The following is a 27112-nucleotide window of genomic DNA, read 5'->3' as shown; positions in this document are numbered from 1 at the left end:
GACGTGAATTCATGGCCCGACTTCCTGCTGTAAACTCCTGTCAGAGGCGCGTCATGAATTCTGGACCTACCGACTTTTTTATATTGTGAAAATACGGGACTTTTATATAATGTGAAAATACGGGATATTTTCGGGAAAATAAAAAAATGGGAAGACAGCGGGAAATAAGTCAAAATAAGGGATTTCCCGGGAAAAACGGGAGGGTTGACAGGTATGCATGCTGTAAAGGATCTCTTTCATTTTGTGGTGGTTTTCTACCCTCCACCCGAAACTGAACAGTCCATATCTTAGATGGCTGGTGGGAATAATACTTGCATTTATCCACCTGGCCTTTGTCTGACAATGCTATCCAAATTTGGAGATATCAAAATGAAAAGTCTACTAAAAAGGATACCTCAAATGGTGACAAAAGGTTACAGACTGTAGAGATCTTCAATCTGAGTGGTGGCAGAAGGTAAGGCCTAAGCTATTTAAGCCCACAAGTAGCGTTCCCCATAAACTGTATAAATCCACCCCAAACTGTGTAAATCCCCCCCATTTGAGTCACTGAGGGGGGGAATTCCCCCCCCATTCTGAAAAATGAAATTCAGGCCCTGCCTTTCATGTCTATCTTCGATGTTTTGATTCATAACCAACGCCCCCGAGTTTCGAAGCTTCTTATTGGTTGACCGCAAATTACGTCTTCCAATAGCATCAGACCTTACATATAAAATGATCAATTTCCGAGTTGCGCTGATAATGTCGGCAATTCTCGCTCATTAGTGAACAAGATCATAGCGAGGTTTGTTTAAAATAAATTATCCGACTTTACGTATGACAAAAACTTATCTAAAAAGTGAGAACATATTAGAATATTCTGTTAGCTTTCTCAGTTAGGGATAAAAACACGATATAACCATTCTAAAGACGTATTTTCGACATAATATCAACCCTGACAGAACTTTGGAAGAACTCACAGATGAACCAGGATATATCGACCAAGTGTACCTTGTTTTCAGAGCGTTTTAACGCACATGTTCAAAGTTTTGACTGCAAGTGTTTCATTTGAGAAATTAATGGTGAATATCATTATATTTGGGTTATGAGATTAATTTATAAGAAACAACCATTGATTTTAACTCCCTGAGCTCCCTTCAGCCTACCCATAAAGACACCCCCCTCCCCCTAAACACATACACACACACACACACACACGCACACACAGGCCAGTCAGCATACTACAGAGGGTGACTAAGGGCTAAAAGGTGCATAGATAGCAAAGAATGCAAAGCACATCACACCAGATGTTAGATATAATTATAATGAAAAAATATGGACTCCGTAAACCAGATTAAGCGGGTTAAATTAAACACACAATTTCATTACATATATACAGTTGATGACATGATCAAAATAAGAGGATTCACCAACAAACTACAATAACAATTCATTTTTCAATATTATGTCAGTGCAAGAAACATTTAGAAGTATAACACATCTTGCTAAAAAAAATTACTTTGCTAAAAAGAAAATTGTTCTTTTAGCATTTCTTGCTAAGCGAAATTGCAAATTGCTAAAGAAAAATTTGAGTCTTTAGCACTTTTCGCTAAAACAATTTGGGTCCTAGAGTGAGCACAGTATAGATAATGGATAGATCTGTCTTGCTCACTCAGTGCGTTTACATGCACATAGAGAAAATCGAATTTCTGCCGTAGCTCAACTGAAATCGAAGTTCTAAATGCCATGGAAACACCTTAGCTAGGCTGAAATCAAACCGAACTGGATTTCTCATAATCGAGCTACGCGACCTAGATTATGCGATTGTAGCCGAGCTACTTAGTGCATGTAAACCCTATCGAGCTACGTAGTCGAGCTACTTACTTCAGCACTGCCCCTTCTGGAAGTGACGAGTGACGAGACCACAAGCGGGAAACACAACAGCCTCGGTTGGCATGACAACAGTAGTAGTAGCGAGCAGCAGAAGAGGTCAGGAGGAACAACATCTCTCGATGTTGCTATCCTCGTCGTCGTTCTTCTTGTGAACACGGAACTGATAACTTTGTTTATACTCTTGAATAGCTCTTCTTCATGACGACAACCGGAAGTGTACCAACACGATGGGGCGTGTAGCGCCACCTGTGGCTCGGATGCACAATGTACCTCACACAATAGCTCGATTTCCTTGTGTGCATGTAGGATTGGATTTCTCTGGCACCCCTGCTGGGACCCTTAGCTCGATTACCGACAGTAGCTCGATTTGGATGTGCATTTAAACACACTGAATGTTGTCTCAGATTCCTGTTCTTGACTAAGAGTGGGACGCAATGTGGTCTTCCAATGTTATAGCCAATCTGCCTCAAGGTTTGACATATTATGTATTCTGAGATGCTTTTTGAATCACCATAGACTTATGTGAGCTTGAACCAGTCTGGCTATTCTCCTCTGATTTCACTTCAACAAAACCACAGAACTATTGCTGCTCACTGGATGATTTTTTTCCCCCCATACTCTTCTGTGTAAACTCGAAAGACTGCTGTATGTGAAAATCCTAGGGGAACAGAACATTCTGAAATACTCAAACCAGTTCATGTGACAGCAACAGCCATGCCAACTATATCGGAGTCACTCAGATGGTTGATATGAACATGAACTGAAACTCTTGACCCGTATCTGTAGTTCGGTTTTGTTTTTGATCAAAGTGACTGGTGAGAATATATTATATTTTCCACCTATAACCTTGCTTCTGTAAACTTTCTGTGCCCTCGCAATGCTTTGCCCATGCTTACCAAAAGCCTCCAACCTGCCTGGAGCCAGATCTTCCCTAAGGCACTATCTGGTTAGCCTCCAATTAGGGCACTTCATAAGAATGCATTATCATTCTAATGAATAGACTACACTTCCCAATCATAAGGGAGCACAGAGAAGTATAATAGGAGGCCAGGAGCGGCCCTTAGCCCTGGTCAGATCCAGATGATTGCTATGCAAAGAGTGAGTGGTGGACTGACCAGATAATTGGCCTGGACATCACTTCTTCTGAAATCTTAATGCATGCTTAAGCCACGAGCTGGCAGGAGAACTCAGAACTAAAGAGGTTCTTTGGGTTTTAACACAGGACAAACAATGTGATCATAGTACTCAGGTGACATTTTAAAGCACAGTTGGCAAGAGCATTCATAAGCATATAATGAAATTGTCTTAGAATATGGAAAAAGCAGCAAGTGGTTTATGTGAGTTGCCTCCCTAAATGGCAGGCACCTATTCACGATTAGAGGCTGATGAGAATATGGATATATTTAGTCCAGGCTAATGGTTGGTTAATGCCTGACAAAAAGGGGGTTGTGTCTCACGTCTGTTTTCTGGTTTATTTTTGGAAACAGTAGCCGGCAGTTTCTGTGTGGGCTTAATCAGCGATGTGGCACACAACCTGTGTTTGCACTTGTTTGGTTGAAATGTCAACATGGTTGTGGCAGCAGGGGGGCAAATGGAGCTCTCCAGGAGGGAGGCCAGATGGAGCTACTGATCAGGGAGTTTAGCTTTTTATCTGCTCCAATGACAGATTTTGGCTGCATGAACCCTCTTTCTCTTTGTTTCTTTTTATTTTTGTGTCTGCCTCAGTTTGTCTGCCTATTTGTTTGGTTGGCAGATTGGGTACAAACTATTTTCCGACAATGCACAAGACACTTCCTTCCCATTTCATCCTTTTCTCTCTTTTCTCCATTTTATTTTATTTTGCTCTATTTTATGCTGCCAGGAATGTCAACTTTACTGCAATTCCCTGTGGCATCCCAAAGTGTGTGCGTTTTTTTAAATAAGCAAATAGTGCTTTTTAAATGCTTTTTACCTCGACAGCACCTCTTAAATGGACCTGTCGTTTCTCTCCTCATGCTTCCTGTAGGCTGAGCTTCAGAAGATGAAGCAGCAGGCCCAAGAGACCAAGCAGTATATGGATAATCAGGAGGTAGAAGAGCACAAGTTGCTGAAAATCATAGCAGACGCTGACACTGAAAAAGTGCGGCAGAAGAAAGAACTGGATCAGGTAAGGTAGAAGGAAAAGAATGTGTGGGTTTGGCATTTAGGTGAAGGTTTTGCTTCAGTAGCCACCCATTTGCCATGCTATAACGATGCCAAGTTCAATCTTTCCAGTAAAAAAGATTTGAGTTTGGGCGCATTCCAAGCTTATTAAAAGTGCTGTCTGTATGTGAGGCCATAGCTTCACTTTGGTAAGAGAAAGAACCGCGCAAGACCTTAGGTCAAGTTCTCATTAATGAGAAAAAGAGAAAGACAGAATGCATGTGTGTACGTGCAAGAGGAATGATTTGACTTTTCACTTTGAAAATTAGCAATGGTGGAGACATCAGGTCAATCGTAACATGGGTTAACCAAACAATTATGGTTTAATTGGAAAAGTAATATGTCGCAGCATGTACTCAGAACAGAAACATGCACATCATTAAATTGTGCCTTTAAAAAAAAAATCTTTTAGGCTAATCACAGTACCGGCGGCACGGTGGTGTAGTAGTTAGCGCTGTCGCCTCACAGCAAGAAGGTCCGGGTTCGAGCCCCGTGGCCGGTGAGGGCCTTTCTGTGTGGAGTTTGCATGTTCTCCCCGTGTCCACGTGGGTTTCCTCTGGGTGTTCCGGTTTCCCCCACAGTCCAAAGACATGCAGGTTAGGTTAACTGGTGACTCTAAATTGACCGTAGGTGTGAATGTGAGTGTGAATGGTTGTCTGTGTCTATGTGTCAGCCCTGTGATGACCCGGCGACTTGTCCAGTGTGTACCCCGCCTTTCGCCCGTAGTCAGCTGGGATAGGCTCCAGCTTGCCTGCGACCCTGTAAAACAGGATAAAGCGGCTAGAGATGATGAGATGAGATAATATGCATATATATTATAAATTAAAAAGTGTGACTATGAGAAAATCAAAGCTGTCAAAATGGCAAAGAGAGCTGAATCAGATTTTTTCATAAGGTCAGGGCCATATCCTGAGGGTATTTTATTTGAATGGTGCATGCTGACTCGAGCTCCTTATTTATATATCTATCATACAAAGGCATCATTTAATATGTGCTCAGAGAAGCTTTAAATTAGACTAAAAATGCTTTATCATTTGGATTAGCCTTTTGCTTGATGAAATGTCTCGAAAAAGATTTATATTTGATAAGAACAAAAGACCACACTCACACAGACTGCATTGTACCCAGTAACATTATGGGCCAGATGTAACACTGAAGAAACGATCAGCGATAGAGCTGTCATAAGTTTTAAAAAAAATAGTATGAAGTAGAAACTGGGCTGATTTCTTTCTAGCCAAGACTGTAGATTCCTGCTTCCTTTGTGAACCAGCTTTCCTCCACCCCAGATTTTCTTTGCACTGGGACTAATTTCTTTAAGCCTAATTTATTCAATGATACATACATAAAACATCATCATCAGTGATTGGCAAAGGTGGACAAACTACCCAACTTCATTACTTAAGTCAAAGTACAGATCCCACTGGTCAAGTGTTGCTCTGATACAAGTGAAAGTTGTACAGTCTTGGTTTTAAAAATACTTAAGTATTAAAAGTACATTTTCTGTCAATGCATTGTTGTATTATTGCCACGACGCTTACAAAAACAAATGCCTCTGAAACAACTGACTGGATTTATAAAATGAATGCATGCTGTGCCATCATGGTGGTTTAACGTTAAGCTGGCTAGTCAGTGACGCTCCACCTAACATGCTAGCAAACTCTTTTCAGACTCGAAATCATATTGAGTAGCTAATGCTACAAGAAAAGAAAGATTTCTACATTTTGTTTATTTGACAGGATTATGCTAAAACATTTCTGAAAGGACTTCAGATAAGTTAACGTTATTCATGGTAGTGTAACTCCTTTTTTACATGCTAACTAACAGTGTCCAAATTAACTAGCTATGTGTAAACGTTAGCTGTGGACAAGGCGATAGCAACTTGTCAGGAAAATCCATAGGAAGTTATTTGACTAACCAGACTGCATAGCTATTGCAACGTTATCGCTAGCTCTAAAAGCACAGACAACTTCATTGCAAGCTTTCTCTTGGAATAAAACGTTTATATCCTTCAACATGCTTCCGCAGGTTGGACGGCGAGTTTTTGTAGGCCGTGATGTGGTTCATTTTAGGCAAACAAAGCAAACATTTAAAATGAAATGAATCTTTAATCCTTTCAGAAAACTGAAACATGGGTTCATGGGCCATGGGTGTGCATTCCCCAGAAGAACCGCCTCCTTCCATTCTGTCATCAACTGATCGTGTTAAATAATGCTGCTAAGAAATCACTGATCTTGATTTTATCCAGTCTATGGACGTGACGTAACCCTAGTGATTACTGATCGGCTGTCTCACTGTCACCTGTGAAAAAAACCAATCACGTTTTTAAAAGGAAAAAAAAAAACCCTCCACTTTCAAAGCTGCTTCATAATAACGAGTAACGAGGACCTTGATAGAAATGTAGTGGAGTAAAAAGTATGATATTTGTCTTTCAAATGTAGTGAAGTCATAAGTTTCTCAAAATAACAATACTCAAATAAAGTACAGATACTCAAAAAGTGTACTTAAGTACAGTACTCAAGTAAATATACTTCGTTACTGTCCACCTCTGGTGATTAGAAAGATGAAAAGTAACCGACAAACATTGTTCAGTCAAAGTACAAATTACGCAAAGGGCAAAACTACTGAACTGTAAGTTTTGTGAGTTCTGAATGAAAGTGCTGGTAAATGCTTGCCATGCTTGCTATTTAGAAAGACATAGTATAATTACAAATATGACTGAATCACCAATCATGAGTAGTGCTACCCATCTGTCTTTACCTCTGCCACCTTTGTTGGAGGAGGTTATGTTTTCACCTCTGTTTGTTTATTTGCCTGTTCCCAACATAACTCAAAAAAATAGTGAACGGATTTTGATGAAATTTCGAGGAAAGGTGAGCTATGGGCCCTGGAACATTTTATTAGATTTTGATGCAAATCCGGATATGTATGTGGATCCAGGATTTTTATTTTTTTTGGCTGTTCCCAACATGACCCAAAAAGTATTGAACAGATTTTGACGAATTTTGGTGTACAGCTTTAGTATTATCCTTGGTTCAAGTGATTTGATTTGGATATTGATAATATGTGGCTTGGCGGAAGTATGCACTCTACCAAGTACCCTTCTAGTTTAAGAAGTCAAGAACTCCTTATCTCCAGGAACCATAAGAACTGTCGAGCTAGCCTTGGAGAAGCTTAGATATAATTGGGAATTCTCCAACGTACCGAAAACATGTGTATGCGGGGACGTGTTCGATGCGGATCATGCAATGATTTGCCAGTGGGGTGGTTTTATCATCCAGCGCCATAATGAAATCTGTGACTTGGAGGCAGACATATTAAAAATGGTGTGTAACGATGTTGAAATCGAACCGGTACTGCAGGAGATTACAGGAGAAAGCTTGAACAGGGATGCAAACAGAGCCCCTGATGCTTGATTAGACCTCCATGCTCATGGATTTTGGGAGAAGCAGAGATCTGCATTATTTGATGTCTGGGTGTGTTACCCAAATGCAGAATCATACAGAGAACTGAGCCCCAAGCAAGTCTACCGACAACACGAAAACGAAATGAAACGCCAGTACGCTAGCAGGGTTATGGAAATCAAGTAAGGTACATTCACGCCACTGGTATTCAGCACAACAGGTGGAACGGCGGAGGAATGTAAGAAGTACCACAACAGACTTGCTGAGCTACTAGCAATTAAAAAGGGCGAGGACTACGCAAGTACAGTGTCATGGCTGAGAGAGAAAGTCTCCTTCGCAATCCTATGTTCGGCTCTGCACTGTCTGAGAGGATCAAGAACAATTAGAAGGAAATTAGATATTAATAATGCAGACATTAACCTAGAGAATATGGCTGCACAAATAACTTGAAGCTATTTATTTATTTGTCTCATCTCATCTCATTATCTCTAGCCGCTTTATCCTGTTCTACAGGGTCGCAGGCAAGCTGGAGCCTATCCCAGCTGACTACGGGCGAGAGGCGGGGTACACCCGGGACAAGTCGCCAGGTCATCACAGGACTGACACACAGACACAGACAACCATTCACACTCACATTCACACCTACGGTCAATTTAGAGTCACCAGTTAACCTAACCTGCATGTCTTTGGACTGTGGGGGAAACCGGAGCACCCAGAGGAAACCCACGCGGACACGGGGAGAACATGCAAACTCCACACAGAAAGGCCCTCGCCGGCCACGGGGCTCGAACCCGGACCTTCTTGCTGTGAGGTGACAGCGCTAACCACTACACCACCGTACCACCCTTATTTATTTATTTTCTCTCTTTTTACTTTTTAAGCTTAAATTAGGATGGGTTTTTATTTAATATTTTTTATATTTATATATTTACATATTCAGATTTCTTTTTTTTCTTAACACAATTTTGTATTTTTATATAGCTTTTGTATATATATATATATATATATATATATATATATATATATATATATAGCTAAATATTTGATTATTAATGTACCTATTTATAAGAGGTTAATACAATTATTATTGTTAATTGTTTCTATGTGTGCACATAATAATTTTATGCTTATGTTGAAGCTCTGTGTTATAAGGCTCAACCATAATAGTTTCATAAATATAACTGAATTACTGATAGAAACATTTATTCCCCTCCCATTCAATATGGTCGCTAGCCATCACTCCTATTATATTTTTAAATGTTTTTACACAAATAAAAAGATACACAGAGATGTGTTGTTGGAGCTGCAGCTATAGCTGAGTGCAGCTCCTATAAAGATTTATAAAGATTTGTTGTGTATGTTTAATTTCATCCTTATATGTGAAACTTGATTTCTGTGTTCATGATATAACCAATGTGCTATAACCAGGGTTGCCAGATCTATGTCACAAAAACAGGTCAATTTAATACAAGCAGTATTAAAACACATAGTAGCCCAGAATCATCATGTCCTAAAATGGTCTTGTATAATAATAATAATAATAATGAAAGTTAATAACTGCAAGATGGGATGACGACAGCATGAGTATCAAGAGCTGCTTTGCGTGGCTGAAGGAGTGGGCAATCTGTCCCACTTATGTAGTAGCTGCTATGGTGGAGTTGTACAAACAGCTTTTACCAACTAAGGTGTCTTATTCACAGAAGACCCTGTTAGGACTAGGACTGTTTTGGCCTCTAGAGGCCGCTGTTATTTCCTTTTCATGTCGTGTTTATTTTGGGCCTCTAGAGGCCGCCACTGTTCCTGTGTTTTGTGTTTGTGTTAATTGCCTAATTATCTTCACCTGTGTCCTTAATTAGTTTGTCTATTTATACCCCTGAGTTCAGTCCTCTTGTCACGGAGTCTTTGTGCTGTTATGTTTATCTCCAGTTTCCTTTGTACTGTGTTTTGTGGATCTTCTGAGCTTTTGCATTTTTGCCTTTTTCTTTTTGAATTATACTCTGTTTTTTTTTTTTTTTTTTTATTTTGCCCTGGATTGTATATAGTGTACATAGTATAAATAAACCTTTTGTTACTTTTTCTACTTCCGCCTCACGCCTCTGCATTTGAGTCATTCCCCTGGTGGCCTAGTGGGGGTTTGCTGGATCATCACACCAACGAACCAGGTTCGAATCCCAGCAAAACCCTAACAGAAAGACTCCGTCATGACCGACTCAGCAGAGGCTGCTTCAACTGTCTACCCGGCCAACCTTCAGGGAATTATGGCAGCTTTGACACGCTTCGGAGCGACCATGGACGCTCATGGACGTACGCTCACCAGCCAACGTGAGGCCCTCGCTCGCCACGAGGAACTGCTTCAGCAAATTGGGAAAACCCTGGCACAGCTGACATCTCTGCCTGCATCTCCTGCTCCTGATCCAGTTCCTGCTCCTGATCCAGCTCCTGCTCCAGTACCTCCTGCCATGCTACCTTCTTCACCTCGCGAACCCAGCCTTCCTGCACCACAGAGGTATGACGGCAAGCACAGTGAGTGCCGAGAGTTCCTTACCCAGTGTCAACTCACCTTTGAGCTTCAGCCTACCACCTACACTACAGATCGCCGCAAGATTGCCTTTGTGATCACCTTATTAGCTGGTAAGGCGCGAGCCTGGGCTACTGCTATCTGGCAAAGACAGGGACCTGAGTGCTTTGATTTCCAGCTGTTTTCTGAAGAGATGCTTCGGGTCTTCGATCAGGCAGACATCAGTACCGACGCAGCCCGAAAACTCATGTCCATCCGGCAAGGAGGAAGCGTCGCAGATTACGCCATCTCATTCCGAACACTCGCAGCAGTAAGTGGATGGAACGAGACTGCCCTGGTGTCAGCCTTCCACCATGGTCTGTCTGACCCCATCAAGGACGGTCTGGCCTCTATTGGATGCCCAAGTGACCTCGAAACCCTCATCTCACATGCTATTCGTCTGGACAACAGGATGAGAGAACGCCACCAAGCCTTGAGCCCCCCCAGCCTCCCTACCTCTACCTGGAGACCGTCTACCTCCTTCAGTGACTGTCCAGAACCCATGCAAGTGGGTCGTACTCGCCTCTCCGCATCTGAGAGGGAGCGCAGAAGGAGGGACAAGTGCTGCATCTACTGTGGCAAGCCTGGTCACTTCCGAGCATCATGTCCCGAACTCTTGGGAAAAGGACCGCCCCGTCCAGCCGAGGGAGGGTTGTGACGGGGCCTACCCTCTCTCCCGGACTCCCTGGCCAAGGAATCTACATCCCGGTCTCCATCTCCTGGGGTGAGTCTGTCCACTCTTGTCAAGCTTTGATAGACTCAGGGGCGGCTGGGAACTTTATGGATATTCACTTCGCCCAAAGCATCAATATTCCGACTGCACCTCTTGAAGTCCCACTGTCTGTGTCTGCCCTCGATGGCCAAGCGTTAGGTGATGGAAGAGTCACTCAAGTTACTTCTCCAGTCTTCCTCCAGTCTCAAGGTCACAAGGAAGAAATATCCCTGCACCTGATTCCTTCACCTGAGTTCCCAGTTATTCTAGGCCTTCCTTGGCTTACTCGCCACAACCCTCGCATAGACTGGGTAACAAGCCAGCTTGTGGAATGGGGCCCTGCATGCCATGCCTCTTGTCTGCTCTCTAGCTCTCCTGTGTCTCCTGCCGAGCCCCCTGATCTCACCGAGTTATCTCAAGTTCCCACAGAGTACTGGGATCTCAAGGAGGTATTCAGCAAGAGCAGGGCCGCCGTTCTTCCTCCGCACCGGGCCTACGACTGTGCCATCGACTTGCTCCCTGGGACTACCCCTCCTCGTGGCAGACTGTTTTCACTCTCTCAGCCAGAACGCAAGGCCATGGAGGAATACCTCAAAGATGCCCTGGTCTCTGGGTTTATTCGACCCTCCACTTCACCTGCCGGTATGGTGGACTGGGAGGGCAGGAGCCGGCTTCTTCTTTGTCGGCAAGAAGGATGGGGGGCTCCGACCATGTATTGATTACAGGGGCCTGAATAAGATCACTGTGCGCAACCGATATCCCCTTCCGCTGATGTCCACAGCTTTCGACCTGCTCCAAGGCGCCACCGTCTTCACCAAGTTGGACCTACGGAACGCATACCACCTCATCCGTATCCGACAGGGAGACGAGTGGAAGACTGCCTTTAACACCCCGTCTGGGCACTACGAATACCAGGTGATGCCCTTCGGACTCACCAACGCACCAGCTGTTTTTCAGGCCCTAATCAACGACGTCTTAAGGGACATGATTAACCTATACGTTTTTGTCTACCTCGACGACATCCTTATCTTTTCCAAGACCGTGCAGGAGCACCGCCACCATGTCCGCCAGGTTCTCCAGAGGCTGCTACAGAACAATCTGTTCGCCAAGGCCCAGAAATGCGAATTTCATGTTCCCGAGGTCTCCTTTCTGGGATTTATTGTACGGACAGGCCAACTCCAAATGGACCCTGCCAAGACCCTGGCCGTCCGGGATTGGCCTACTCCCAAGTCCGTTAAGGAGGTTCAGCGGTTCTTAGGATTCGCTAACTTCTACCGCAAGTTCATCAGGAACTTCAGTTCTGTGGCAGCACCCATGTCAGACCTCACCAAAGGGACAGGTGGATCTTATGGCTGGTCTCCTCAGGCAGAAAAGGCGTTCAAAGACCTCAAGGACCGCTTCTGCACGGCACCCATTCTGGTTCTCCCGGACACCTCCCAACCATTCATCGTGGAGGTGGACGCCTCGGACAGTGGTGTCGGCGCGGTGCTCTCTCAACGTTCGGAAGGAAAGCTGCACCCCTGCGCTTACTTCTCCCACCGCCTGAGTCCTGCTGAGTCCCGGTACGATGTGGGGGATCGAGAACTGCTAGCGGTCAAACTGGCCCTTGAGGAGTGGAGGCACTGGCTGGAGGGAGCACAACATCCATTCCTGGTTTGGACTGACCACAAGAACCTGGAGTACCTCCAGCAAGCCAAGAGACTGAACCCTCGACAGGCTAGGTGGGCCCTGTTTTTCAGTCGGTTTGACTTCACCCTCTCATACCGCCCCGGCTCCAAGAACACCAAACCTGACGCACTGTCCATACTGTTCTCTGCCACTAACAGGGAGAATGAAGTCGGGCCTATTATCCCTGTGTCCCGGATTGTGGCCCCTGTCCGCTGGGGTATTGAGGAGGCTGTCCGACGAGCCCAACGCCAGGACCCCGGTCCTGGGACGGGGCCACCAGGCCTCTTGTACGTCCCACATCAAGCCCGGGCCAAGGTTCTCCAGTGGGGTCACTCTTCCCCTCTCACCGCCCACCCGGGAGCTCGGAGGACCCTGGACTTCCTGAAAAGACGCTTCTGGTGGCCTAACATGGAGAAGGAAGTAAGGTCATTTGTCCTGTCCTGTGAGGTTTGCACCAGAACCAAGAACCCACGACAGCGTCCCCAGGGTCTCCTGCATCCTCTGACCATTCCCCGGCGTCCCTGGTCCCACTTGGCAGTCGACTTTATCACGGGTCTTCCTGAGTCACAAGGTAACACGGTCATTTTGGTCTTAGTTGACAGATTCTCCAAGGCCTGCCGCTTCATACCACTGTGCAAACTCCCCTCTGCTCTTGAAACTGCGAAACTTTTGTTTAATCATGTCTTCCGAGTCTTTGGTCTTCCACAGGACATCGTCTCAGACCGAGGGCCCCAGTTCTCCTCCCGAGTGTGGCACGGGTTCTGCAAGGTCATCGGAGCCACTGCCAGCCTCTCCTCTGGGTTTCACCCACAGTCCAATGGTCAGACGGAGAGGCTCAACCAGGACCTGGAAACCACCCTGCGAGGCCTGGCTATGGATAACCCGACATCGTGGAGCACCTGGCTGCCATGGGCGGAGTACGCCCACAACACCCTGCAGTCATCGGCCACCAAGCTGTCGCCATTCCAGTGCCAATTCGGGTTCCAGCCACCTCTGTTCCCGGACCAGGAGGAGGACGCGGGGGTGCCCTCGGTCAACCAATATGTGAGACGGTGTCGCAAGACCTGGAGCAAGGTCAGGAAGACCCTCATACAGACCTCCAGAACCAACCAGACTCAGGCCAACCGCCATAGAAGACCTGCACACGCTTTCCGCCCTGGGCAGCGTGTTTGGCTGTCCACTAAGGACCTTCCACTGCGGGTGGAGAACCGCAAGCTTGCTCCTCGCTACATTGGCCCCTTCAAGGTGGTGCGCAGGGTGAACCCTGTCTCCTACCGGCTCCAGTTGCCCCGGACTCTGAGGATCAACCCCACTTTCCATGTTTCCCTGTTACGGCCCGTACTGACGTCTACGTATGCCCCTGCCCCTAGGAACCCCCCACCCCCCCGCATCTTCCAGGGGCAGACTGTGTTCACTGTGAATCGCCTGCTTGACTCCCGCCGGGTCCGCGGCGGGTTGCAATATCTGGTGGACTGGGAGGGCTATGGTCCTGAGGAGCGCTGCTGGGTTCCTGCTCGGGATGTCCTTGATAAAGAACTATGTCGGGACTTCCATTCGGCCCATCCGGATCGCCCTGGGAACGTCAGGAGACGCTCCTAGAGGGGGGGGTCCTGTTAGGACTAGGACTGTTTTGGCCTCTAGAGGCCGCTGTTATTTCCTTTTCATGTCGTGTTTATTTTGGGCCTCTAGAGGCCGCCACTGTTCCTGTGTTTTGTGTTTGTGTTAATTGCCTAATTATCTTCACCTGTGTCCTTAATTAGTTTGTCTATTTATACCCCTGAGTTCAGTCCTCTTGTCACGGAGTCTTTGTGCTGTTATGTTTATCTCCAGTTTCCTTTGTACTGTGTTTTGTGGATCTTCTGAGCTTTTGCATTTTTGCCTTTTTCTTTTTGAATTATACTCTTTGTTTTTTTTTTTTTGTTTTTTTTTTTGCCCTGGATTGTATATAGTGTACATAGTATAAATAAACCTTTTGTTACTTTTTCTACTTCCGCCTCACGCCTCTGCATTTGAGTCATTCCCCTGGTGGCCTAGTGGGGGTTTGCTGGATCATCACACCAACGAACCAGGTTCGAATCCCAGCAAAACCCTAACAGACCCAGACAGCATCGACTGGGAATGTTAGCTGCAGGCTTTGTGGTAAGGCCCCAGAAAGTGTATCTCATCTGTTCACTGGATATCCTAAACTGGCACAGAACAAGTACCTTACAAGACACAACAGCGCACTCAAGGTGATGTATTTCGAAATACTTAAAGGTCTCCAGTTGGTGGAGTCGGTGCCACCATGGTACTCACCGGAGAAACCCAAACCCGAGTATTGCTCAGCTGATGTGGACACGTATTGGGACATTCCAACTTTTGGTGAACATCAGGAGTTGCCAGCGAACAGGATAGATGTAAAGATCATGAATCATGCAACGAAGTCAGTCATCACCCTGGAGACGAGCTGCCCATGGATCGAGAACAGGATAAGGAAAGATGAAAAAAAGACCCTGAAGTATGGACCGTTGTGCTGGGAGTTAAAAGAAAGGTATCCAGGATACGATGTCCAACAATACAACATCATAATGGATGTGTTAGGAGGATGGCCAATGGATATGGAGGACTTTGTACGAGAGCTACTGGGAGTGTAGACAAAGGTGGTTCTAAGGAATATGCAGAAGTCTATAATATCTAGCACAGTGAACATTGCTAGGATGTTTAAGATCATGTCATAAGCCATTCAGTTGAAATAAGCATGAATTCGCAATCACATGCATAGTACATAGGGAGTCAAGGATAATGGTTTGCATTATTTTGTTGTTATTGTTTTTAAGCTTTTTTTTGATGCAATTTGGCCTTTTTTGAAGACTCATTGTAAATATAGTAGGTTAAGGTTTAGATTTTGCCATTTTGGATTGTAAATTTGATATAGACCAATAGGTTATGCTGGTCATCCTATTGGAGAGTTTTTGTATGCATTCTGAAGTTGAATAAACTGCATAATAATAATAATAATAATAATAATAATAATAATAATAATCATATTATTATTATTATTATTATTATTATTATTAAGTGTTGCCAGGCAAAACAAACCTCGCCCGGTAGCACTTATGATGAATATGAAGGAAGATATCGTGAAAAAAATAGGTACCCTATGGGTACATGTGGCTACTGCTTATAAATACAATTGTTTTCTGATACCATGTCCATGCAGTAAATATAGCATATATATATTTACTCTATGAGGCAGTAGCCACAAAAATGAAGCATAATCCAAAAATGAACAATTTAAAAATCACAGAAGTAAAATACACCAAGTGTCTGTACTTTATATTATTCTACTCTTACCTCTTACAGTTTTCAAAACTGAAACCTCCGAACCGAGGCTGACATGCCGTGCACACACTGTTGCCATGACCGAAACTCTTATTTCCCAGAAATGGCCCAGCGCTAGAGCTCAGTGGAACGCACTTTGCCTCTGTAATAAGCATAAACATGTCTGAAAGCGATTTCTTTCATCTAGTCCATTTATTTCAAATTGTGAACCGAATTGTATACACTCACTGGCCATTTTAATCGGAACACGTGGATGCGCATGCGCAGTGCGCGACTGTTATACTCTTACATTCTTACAGCACGATGACATAGTGGCTAGCACCTCTATATGAGGCAGTAGACGCAACAAAAACAATTTTGACCTTTTTGGTGACCTTGACCGGATGACCCTCAAAATGTTGGAGGTTCTATTTGAGATGAATGCCCATCTATCCTGAAAGTTTCATGAAGATTGATCCAGCCGTTTTCCCATAATATCGTTAACAAAAAAACAAAAACAACAAAGAAACCCAACAGAAAGCAATACCTTGCGCCGCTTACTCTGTAGCAGGTGAGGTAATAATAATGATGATGATGATGATGATGAGTAAAGCAATTAAATACAAATACAGCCATACTGTAATGTCCAGAGCTAATGTTTAGAACAGGACCAAAAAAAGCACAAATGAGAAGAAACTATTTCTCACTTCCTGTGTCACCATATACATAGCATATAAACTGTGGCTTTAGGGTTGAATGCTAGTTTTCTACAATGGTTGTACACACAATTTTTTTTCTTTTCAGCTGTGTCTAATACTAGGTGCAAACACCTTACTATATCTGGTCCTATGTGTCCAAGGCATTTAGTTTACGTATTTAGTTTCAAACGTATCAGTTATGCTTTGTGTGTGTTTATTTTTGGTTTAAGGTACGGTTTGAAATAGACATGTGGCCTTGTACTGAGTTAGCATTACATTATGTAAAAGGAAAGATGCTGTTATACTGCATAGAATGGTGCACTCACACAAGAGTTAGATAAGAGTTCAGCTGAAGCTGGAAACAGACAAAGGTATTTGATCTTCGGAAGAAAAGGCACTTTCTTGCTCTATGGATTGAAGTTTATCCCAAACTAAAATGAGAGCAGTGCATGTGTTTCTCAGTAGGTGTGGGTCATATACCTTCCCACATAAAGAAACTGCCATTGCACAAAGCCTGGGACCAAATTTAAAAAAAAAAGATGATGCAATGTGGCAAGATGAGTCATTCTTTCCTCCACATGTGGTAAAACGTGAAACTGTGGCTCCAAAAAGTATCAGCAAAAAATAACCATCCATTATCCATGACCACTTATCCTGTGCAGGGTCGCAGGCGAGCTGGAGCCTATCCCAGCTGACTATGGGCAAGAGGCGGGATACACCCTGGACAAGTCACCAGGTCATCACAGGGCTGACACATAGACACAGGCAACCATTCACACTCACATTCACACCTACGGTCAATTTAGAGCCACCAATTAGCCTAGCCTGCATGTCTTTGGACTGTGGGGGAAACCGGAGCACCCGGAGGAAACCCACGCGGACACGGGGAGAACATACAAACTCCACACAGAAAGGCCCCCGTCAGCCACTGGGCTTGAACCCAGAACCTTCTTGCTGTGAGGCAACAGTGCTAACCACTATACCATCGTGCTGCCAGCAAAAAATATGAAGACATTAAAATATTTATTGATTATTATAAGTATTTAATATTTACATTTGTTGCTGTTTTGTCATTAGCGCCTCCAGAAGTCCATACCATTCAACATCTGCCAGAACTATTTTATTGTACTTACGGCTAGTTTTGTCAATTTTACAGGTTGTATTTGCTTGCTCTGGTGTTTATCATTAAGGTAATTAGTGAACGTGACATCCTTGGGACTCAGCTGGTGCGGCGGAATGATGAACTGGCACTGCTTTATGAAAAGATCAAGATCCAGCAGTCCATCCTGAACAAGGGTGAGTTCCAGTACAACCAGAGGGTGGAGGACATTCGCTTGCTCAAGCTAGAGATCAGGAAGCTGCGGAGAGAGAAGACAGCCCTCAACAAGACTGTGTCTAATGTGGAAGACCTCAGGTAGGCTTTGGTTGTGTATATGTTTGACTGTGTATATCAGCTGACTCTCAGTAATTTTATCGGAACTGTGTACTCTATTGAGGAAGAGATAAAATATAATGGTGTGTGCTGTTTATGAAAATGAGTTTCCCTAATTTTTTTTTCTAATATCAGCATGCCCCAAAGTCTTTTATTCCTCTTTACGCAGCATCTAAGCTGAACTAACATTAACAATTTTTATTTTTTAAACAACAAAACTTGATACTTTTCAGCTGTTTATAATTGGGCCTAGTTGAGATGGCCATTGCCAAGTCCCAAAGAGTCTTAAAGGGTGTTTATTCCATGTACATTTTAACTCCAAAAATGATAGTGAGATCATGTCAAGATTAAGACTGAAAAGCATCAAATACTTTTCAAGGCCAAATCTTTACTTCAGTGAGCTGGCTTCGTTCATGTATTGCGCCGATGATTAGGCTATTTTCTAGAAGAAGGACTTCCTTTTTGTCAAACATTTTGCATGTGAAAAGAGAAAATAACACTAACATTATCCTTTATTATCAGAATAGTCCAAGACCATAGTGGGACCAGTGCTCAAGGACAAGAAAAGTCATATCTGCATAATCCATGTATTTTATTTTCTGGGTAAAAAAAAAATCCATACAAGGCTTTTCTGTTGGGGAAACTACTTGTAAGAATTGCTCCTCTTTGAAATTTTCAGATAACTGATTTTGAAAACCCTTTTAAAGAATGCTAAAGGAATGGGGTTTGATTAAACCTCTGTTTCTGTTTCCAGCTGAGAGTACGCCGTGCACGTTTTGGCTGCCGCGTCTCACCTGAGCGTTTCATTTTTCTTTTTTTTTTTCCTTTTGTGTTTCTTTTTTTGTGTTTGTGTAGTTTGATGTTTGTTGTTCGTTTGAGCATTTTGTCTGCTGGTTGTGATGTAGCTCCGGACCCAGTTTTGGCGTCGGTTCCCTTCAGGCCTTGGTGTGCCATGGGTGACACCTGTGCGCCTCACTATAGACTGCATGCCGCTGTGCTTCTGTGCTTGGTGCAGTGCTCTGAGCGATGTTGCCCAGTGGCATCAGGGTGGCTGTGCAGGTGGTTTGGGACATACCAGCACTCTGTGTGGCAATGCATCTGTGCTCACTTTGTGGATCCATGGCACGGTGTCCCAAGTGATGTTGCCTGGCGGCGTTGCAGCGGCTGTGCAGGCGGTGTGATATTTATCTTCGTGCACCTGGTGGGACTGTGTTAGCTACGCCATTGGAATGACATCCTGATTCTCTTTTGGTGGACTCTTTATTTTTTTTTCTTTTCCCCTTAATTGTAAACCAACCTTGGGTGTGAGAAAGGTGCTATATAAATTGAACTGATTATTATTATTGATTAAAAATGAGAAACATTTCTAACTGCAATGCCAAGAGATTGTAACAGATTCTAAATGGTTTTGGTTTTCATTGTATGAAAATTAAACAAAAAAATGGATGAAAGAGACCATGCGTCTGGCCAATATAGGAGATTTCTCTGTGTTATGTTTTGTGGAAAGGTGCAGGAAGAAGGAGTGAATTAAAAAAACTGATCTGCTGCATGCCCTCTTAATGCCAAACTGTAATGTATGCTGTGTCATACTCCCCCATGATTATTTAGTAATATGAGCACTGGGCTCGCCGTCTCTCTCTCTCTCTCTCTCTCTCTCTCTCTCTCCCCAGTGTGCTGAGTGACAACAAAAATATCCCATGAGCCTGAATTATGCGCTAATATTTCCAGGCGGTCCTCTTGATATTATATTGTCATTAATTCAGCAAGAAAAGATTTTCTGAGATTTTTCCATGTCGAGAGAGAGAGAGAGAGAGAGAGCACATAATCACAAAGTAAAGTCTAATATTCTCTTGCTAATGACAGGATTACCTGAATATATGGCTTATTGAAACCAACATGAGGAAATCAGTGAATGATGTTCCTGATGAGAATAAGAAATATGTGCTAAATGATATACAGTAAGGTTGACTGTGTGAGGCATCCAATCATTTCCCACTTTCCATATAATATAAAATATTTCTGTGGGTATAAATCAGAGTATGCTAAAACTACGTTCATCTTTAATCAAATGGCAAATAGTGTAAAACAAATTCTATACCTACATGATTAGCAAAGTCAATGTATTTGAAAGTACTTTCATGATATGGTGTCCAACCTGAGCAATGGGGGAAAAAAAATCAACATGAATTTGAACAAGCAAATTCGACGTGCTTGGACTTACGATTTAAGTTGTAAGAAAAGGCGAACCACATCCTTAAGCCTGACCTTAATCTCCATAGTTTCTCATACAAACTGAGTCATGGAGGTTGTTATGAGTTTGAGTGTGGGTGTGAAGCCATGTTGTTACTGTCTGATACAACTCATTACCTCGCCCGGGATGGAGTCCACCAGGGGGCGAGGTATTGTTTTCGGTTGGGTTTCTTTGTTTTTTTGAAACAATATTTCAGGAAAATGGCTGGATCCATCTTCATGAAATATTCAGGCAAGGCGGGCATTGGTTTCAAATAGAACCTCCAACATTTTGAGGGTCATCTGGTCAAGGTCAAGGTTTTTGTGGCTACTGCCTCATATACAGTGTTATTGTGTTGTAAGAATGTAAGAGTGTAAAAATCGTGCACTGCGCATGCACATCACCAGAACGGTGAATCGTGATCTTGTGATATGAACAGTTGATCTCGCGTTATCATCGTGTTGTAAGAATGTAATGAGTGTAACAATAGCGAAAGTTCCCCTGTGTCCCAAATCACTCCCTACTCATTGCAAAGTGGACTATATAGTCAGGTTGCCATTTTGTAGTGCTGTCCGAATGTATAGTGAGCATTATTACACCCTATATACTCTGCATTGTTCTATACAGACACACACACACACACACACACACGTGTGTATATATATATATATATATATATATATATATATATATATATATATATATATATATTTGGTAAGCAGTAGCCACATGTACCCATAGGGTACCTATTTTTTTCGTGATATCTTCCTTCATATTCATCATAAGTGCTACCGGGTGAGGTTTGTTTTGCCTGGCAACACTTGTTAAACTTTATAATTATCTTATACTGTAAGTTGTTGGGATGGCAATGTATGAAAATATACTGTACAGTATTTCTACGAAAAATATTACTGCACACAGATATTGTATACATTCCGATGACAAAAGTCCAAGTCCACTATGTGGTTAAAATATCAATAGAACCTTTAAGATCATGTATAAGAATGTGGGTCTCTTTATTATAAAATAATTGATAGTTCGTATGAAAAAGGCTTTGGACGAAATGTCTTAACTATTGGACAAAACGGCATTGGTCGAAATGGTCGCTGGACGAAGTGTCCTGTATCCGTCCTGTAAGTGAAACTCCTCCTAAACGGTTTAATAAATTTTGATGAAACTTTACATAGTTGCAGTATACCACCTGAAGATGTGCATGAAGGAAAATAATCCTGGTCCGATGTTTCAAAGGGGAGATAACTCATTCAACTTATTCCCTTATATATGGCAATATATGATGACAGGCTCGTAAGTGGGGGGTATTCTCTAGTGAGTTTACTCACAGTTCTAGTTTTCCCTGCGAACACTCACCATATTGCAAGGATAAATGAACCCAACAAAAGCATTCTGAATCTTCACTGCTATCACTAGACAGTGAGTGAACATACCGTAAGACAGTTCACAGGATATCTGAAAGGATGTTTAAGTTAAATTAATACATTTTTATATGCTTCATTGCTAATGCTAATTACAGGATTTCCAACCGGATGCTTCATAACTTCAGAATTGTTACTGCTAAATCTACCAAAAAAACAAAACCAAATAAAAACAAGAGGTTTCTGAATGAAAGGAAAATATGACAAGGTTGTTTTTTTTGTTCACATTTTTTTCCCAAGTCTAACACTAGTGTAGTTAACATAAGAGTTTTGAGTAGATTTTGGAATATTTATAAACGTTAATATAATTTTTTTGACTGCAAACTGGCTTAGTGGTTAGCGTGTCCGCTGCTTGACCAGGAGATCGCGAGTTCATCTCACAGTCAGGTCGTACCAAAGACCATCATAAAAAGGCCATCTGGCAAGGCACACCGCAATACAGATGCAAGTAGGGAGTCAAACTCTCGTGGTTACCAGAGGACTGGCCCCCCACTGTAACCCTTGCTATGTAATAGACGAGAGGCCGAGGGCTATAGAAACAGAGATCGGCACTGCCCAGTGTGCCTTAAAGGTCCCATGGCATGGTGGTTTATTGATGCTTTAAACGGGCTCGTGGAGGCTTCCGGATGTTATATCCGCAGCCTTTCTCGAAATGAACCCTCGGTACGTAGATATAGCCTCCTGGGAGAAAGCCCCATTTCAGCGCTTTTCCCAGTGCGTCGTTTTGCTAATGAGAAGCAGGAGGTGGGGAAGGGTAGAGGGTGGGGGCGGGTCTTATCATTAATATTCATAACATGTAAACGTGTTACCTCTGATTGGCTAACAGCACTGTGATGCTGCCTCCAGTGGGTCAGAACAAGCGGATGTGGGTGTCTTACTATGGCGAGAGAGAAGGAACAAACCGCGAAGGGAAAAATACCGCACGCTGACGTCATTAAGGTGCAACGCGAGGAAATAAAATAAATTCAACAAATGTTTGGGTTTTTACTGAACAAACAAACAAATAAAATGAACGAGTGACTTAAAAAAAGAATGTGGGTGTCTTTGTAAAAACTGTTTTGATTGGCTATTATAACAGAGCATGCTGCATGCTTTTTGGTTTTGTAGCGCAGAGTACCTGGCTAACTGCAGGAAGCGGTTAGCTGCACAGCTAATGTAGCCATTGCAAGGCTAACGTGGCACCGATTTTAAAACACAGCAAAACGACTTAACAGTTATACACTTACTTGTTCGGTGTTTGTGGCTGATGCGGCAGGGATGCTTGGTACGGACCCAGGCTTCAGTGACAGTTGATGTGCAAAACCTGCCCTGTACTGTCCCAAGTTGTGGAAACATTCCTCAGGAAAATGCTTCCGACAAACATACACCGTCTTAGGTAGACTCGACGGCGTATTATTGGAGTAAATAAAATTAAGCCACTGCGTCTTCAGGGGCTCTCCCGTCGGCAGTAAAAACGGACTCCTTTCTGTGTTGTCACATCCATGTACAGCGCAACTTCCATGTTTGGTGGCAACTTTTGAGCTGGGCGGGGCAATCCATACAGTGGGTGGGAATCCAGAGGGGGGGGCGTGGGGATCATCTCCCTTGCTGACGTAGTAAAGGGAAGAGCTTATCAACGCGCCGTTTTGATGCGCCATTCTCAAATGTTGGGCATAGTTTAGTTTACACATTATGAAATTTCTAGCCACTGGGGTGACTTAAGAAGGTCAGAGGAACTCATTTTAACGTTAAAAAACATCAGAAAGTGAAAATTTCATGCCATGGGACCTTTAAGGTCCTGGTTAGTACTGGGATGGGAGACTGGCTGGGAATTCAGGTCCTGGCACAGGAGAGACTTTGATATATTTCCTTGCTAGCTAACAAAAACATTCTCTCTGATATTCTGTCAATTATTTTAAGTCAATGTTTTTAAGTAGATGTTTATAATTTTCATTGTTGATGCTAGTCAGCTAGCTAACAGTGTTGCTATCTGTTGTTGATGCTAGTCAGCTAGCTAACAGGATTTCTGACAGGATTGTTAGTCATATTCATAAATGTTCATAACCTTCAATGCCAAATATTACAGATCTATCTTACATTAAGGATATCTCAGAAAGCTATATCTGAGAGACAGAATTAAAAAAAAAAGATTTGTTAAAAAGTCTCATCTCATCTCATTATCTCTAGCTGCTTTGTCCTTCTACAGGGTCGCAGGCAAGCTGGAGCCTATCCCAGCTGACTACGGGCGAAAGGCGGGGTACACCCTGGACAAGTCGCCAGGTCATCACAGGGCTGACACATAGACACAGACAACCATTCACACTCACATTCACGCCTACGGTCAATTTAGAGTCACCAGTTAACCTAACCTGTATGTCTTTGGACTGTGGGGGAAACCGGAGCACCCGGAGGAAACCCACACGGACACGGGGAGAACATGCAAACTCCACACAGAAAGGCCCTCGCCGGCCCCAGGGCTCGAACCCAGGACCTTCTTGCTGTGAGGCGACAGCGCTAACCACTACACCACCGTGCCGCCCTTGTTAAAAAGTCATATTTGTAAAATAAAATTACAATCTTTGCTTCTAACAGTAGTATAGTGAGCATAAAAAAAAATCTCCTCAGAAATCTCAAGTTGTGTTCACTGAAGTTCATAAATGTTCTTCACTTGTAACACTAGCCAGTTAGCTGTCATAAGATAACTGACAGGATATCTGACAGGATGTTTATGTCAAATTAAACGATTCTATTTCTCACTGCTGAGTCAGCTATTCAGCTAGCTAACAGGATTTCTGACAGGATTTTTCAGTCATATTCATAAATGTTCACAATCTTCACTGCTAATTCTAATATAACTAGGGTGACCAGATTTCCCTAGTCTGAAACCGGGACACTTTTGCGCGCGACCATGCTCGTGCACGCACAGCTTTTTTTTTTTTACGTAAACGTGACACTCAGAAAGGTGCTCTTATCATTTTGTTGAAGCTCACATTTATCAACATCTCACATGAAATAAAACAAACAGGCATTTTGTTATCTAGTAGCATAGTGGTATACAGATCAGTTAAATTATGGTCAGACAACAGATGTTGTAATGGCTGAGAATAGGCCAGGCTATGTCCATAGGCCAAATTTAAACTGATTTATTTCACCTGTTTGTGAGAACACCAAGAAGAATGCATATGCACATGTAGGCTATATCTCTAAAATTGTATGCACTATAGCATGAACTTAAAAAAAGTAGCTATGCAGGGGCGTGTTTAGCCTATTTTTGGGGGTGCTCAAGCACCCCCAAAAATGAGCTCAGCACCCCCTAGCTCAGCACCCTCAAAAACACTGCTTTTGGACGTAATTTTCAGAAATAAGTGCCCTTGCGCACTGCGCAATGAATGTGTGCGCGGGCGTGTGTGTGTTCTTGAATTCACCTGTTACGTGATAGTCTATGACCAGTAAAATACCTCTCCTCCTTGCGTCCCCTCTGATTGGGTTGCCTATCCGCGCGAGTGCTTGCTACGACATGGTGTTTTTTTTAACTGGATTCCACGCCGATGAGGAACTCGAAGTAGCACCTGAGTATTACTGGCGTAGCGAGATGTGAAGGTACGGACTGGAGTTGCAATTGTTAAACACAACACAATAATATGCATAATGCAATATTGATGTTCCCTGGTCTATGAACAGAATGATAAAAACGACATTTATCATCCATATCGAGATACTTTTGTGCAGAGCTGTACAAGTGCTACGGTGCTAGACCACCGTGTGTTAGTCAATTTTATTTAATGTAACATAGCATTTATGTTTGCTTAGATGCTAGAATCGCCCCTGCTGTCAGCTCTGGGGGCTAAGCACCCCCAAAGATCAGATGCTAGAATCGCCCCTGTAGCTATGTGACCTCAACATAGCCTAGGTCAGAATCAACCTTACTAACCATTCCCCACAACTGAATGAATAAAGCAAGAAGATGTGTACAAAAGTGAACACTTTAATGGAAGGTGCAACAAGCTGTTCAACACAGCAATATGGCCAAACTGTCAGAATGGTATGTTAAACAGAAACAAAAAAGAGACAAGTGATTTGAGAATATACACAAACAAAACAGCAATAAAGGAGGAGAGGGGCGACAGACCGAGGAAAGCCCCCACAGGAGCGCACAGCATTTGCAACATAGGCTACCCAACTCAGTACAAGAACAAAGCACAGGAACAAAGCTAAGGCGACTGTCAATCCACCCACCCTAAACAAAATGCATTAGCCTACGTATATTTACAAGAAGAGTGATCTGTTTTAATGCAATCCTGTATAATGGCGTTACCACCGTGGGCTACGGAGAAGGAACACTTACAGTGTGTGCAGTAGGCTTTGTGCGCGTTGTTCTGCGCCTCTCGGAGGAAGGGGTAGGTGCCCTGTAAATCTTTGGAAAAGGTACATTTTCTTTTTGGCATAATTGCTGCGGCATTACTGCTGCTAGCTGCTAGACAAAGAACATTCGCGCCAGTTAATGTTTATTTTATTCTTGCATGGCAACACGTTCTGTTGTCTGGAATAATGTGGCTAAATAAATACCCATGCCACAGGGCCAGGGGGCAGTAACCAGGAAAGTTTGCGATTCCTGTCAATTCATCAAAATAGTAAATGCAGACATTTCTCCGCTAATGATTCCCATGCTGCTCAGTCGCAAACGTTGCGAGTGGCGAAAACCGGGACATATCCGTGTCCCGACAGACTTTTGTCGGGACTCGGGGGACACAACCCCAAATCGGGACTGTCCCGGTAAAACCGGGACGTCTGGTCACCCTAAATATAACTAACATAAGATTTCGAAGGTTTTTTGTTTGTCATCTTAATAAACGTTCATAATGTTCTCAATCTTCACTGCTAACACTTGCTAGTTAGCTATCATAATTGAGAATGTCTGAGAGGATGTTTTAATGAATAAATATTTATCATTTTCACTGCTAATGCTAGTCAGCTAGCTAACAGGATTTCTTAGAGGATTTTTAAGTCTTCACTGCTATCTAGCTAAAATAAGCTAACTTGACAGGATATCTTTATAACCTCTTCGAGTGCAGTCATAAAGTGTCCAATGTTCTATGTATTACAAACTCAGATCTCATAAAAAAGTTCATACAAACTCTCACAAAATATTAGACGTGGTTGTATTTTGTTCAACTTTGAGTATGAAGTTGTAGGAAAATGCATGAATGTGAACCCCACACCTATCCCTGACCTTAATGTTCATATCTGCTGTGTAAATAATTGCAAATGTGCAAGTGTGGCGGCACGGTGGTGTAGTGGTTAGCGCTGTCGCCTCACAGCAAGAAGGTCCTGGGTTCGAGCCCCGGGGCCGGCGAGGGCCTTTCTGTGTGGAGTTTGCATGTTCTCCCCGTGTCCGCGTGGGTTTCCTCCGGGTGCTCCGGTTTCCCCCAAAGACATGCAGGTTAGGTTAACTGGTGACTCTAAATTGACCGTAGGTGTGAATGTGAGTGTGAATGGTTGTCTGTGTCTATGTGTCAGCCCTGTGATGACCTGGCGACTTGTCCAGGGTGTACCCCGCCTTTCGCCCGTAGTCAGCTGGGATAGGCTCCAGCTTGCCTGCGACCCTGTAGAACAGGATAAAGTGGCTAGAGATAATGAGATGAAATGAGATGT

General features: G+C 43.3%; 1 protein-coding gene across 1 annotated transcript in view; it reads left to right on the top strand.

The window, feature by feature from the left end:
• cfap58 (cilia and flagella associated protein 58) overlaps positions 1 to 27112 on the top strand; it is a 370653-nt gene that overhangs the window by 176304 nt on the left and 167237 nt on the right. Inside the window, exons 12-13 of the mRNA XM_060898284.1 lie at positions 3875 to 4015; positions 17577 to 17800. Coding sequence (XP_060754267.1) covers positions 3875 to 4015; positions 17577 to 17800 — 365 coding nt within the window. The remainder of the gene's footprint in view (positions 1 to 3874; positions 4016 to 17576; positions 17801 to 27112) is intronic.

The sequence above is a fragment of the Neoarius graeffei genome, chromosome 18, assembly GCF_027579695.1.
Source record: "Neoarius graeffei isolate fNeoGra1 chromosome 18, fNeoGra1.pri, whole genome shotgun sequence".
NCBI classification, from domain to species: Eukaryota; Metazoa; Chordata; class Actinopteri; order Siluriformes; family Ariidae; genus Neoarius; species Neoarius graeffei.
The sequence above is the reverse complement of the archived record's forward strand: the minus strand, read 5'-3'. Positions and strand labels throughout refer to the sequence as shown.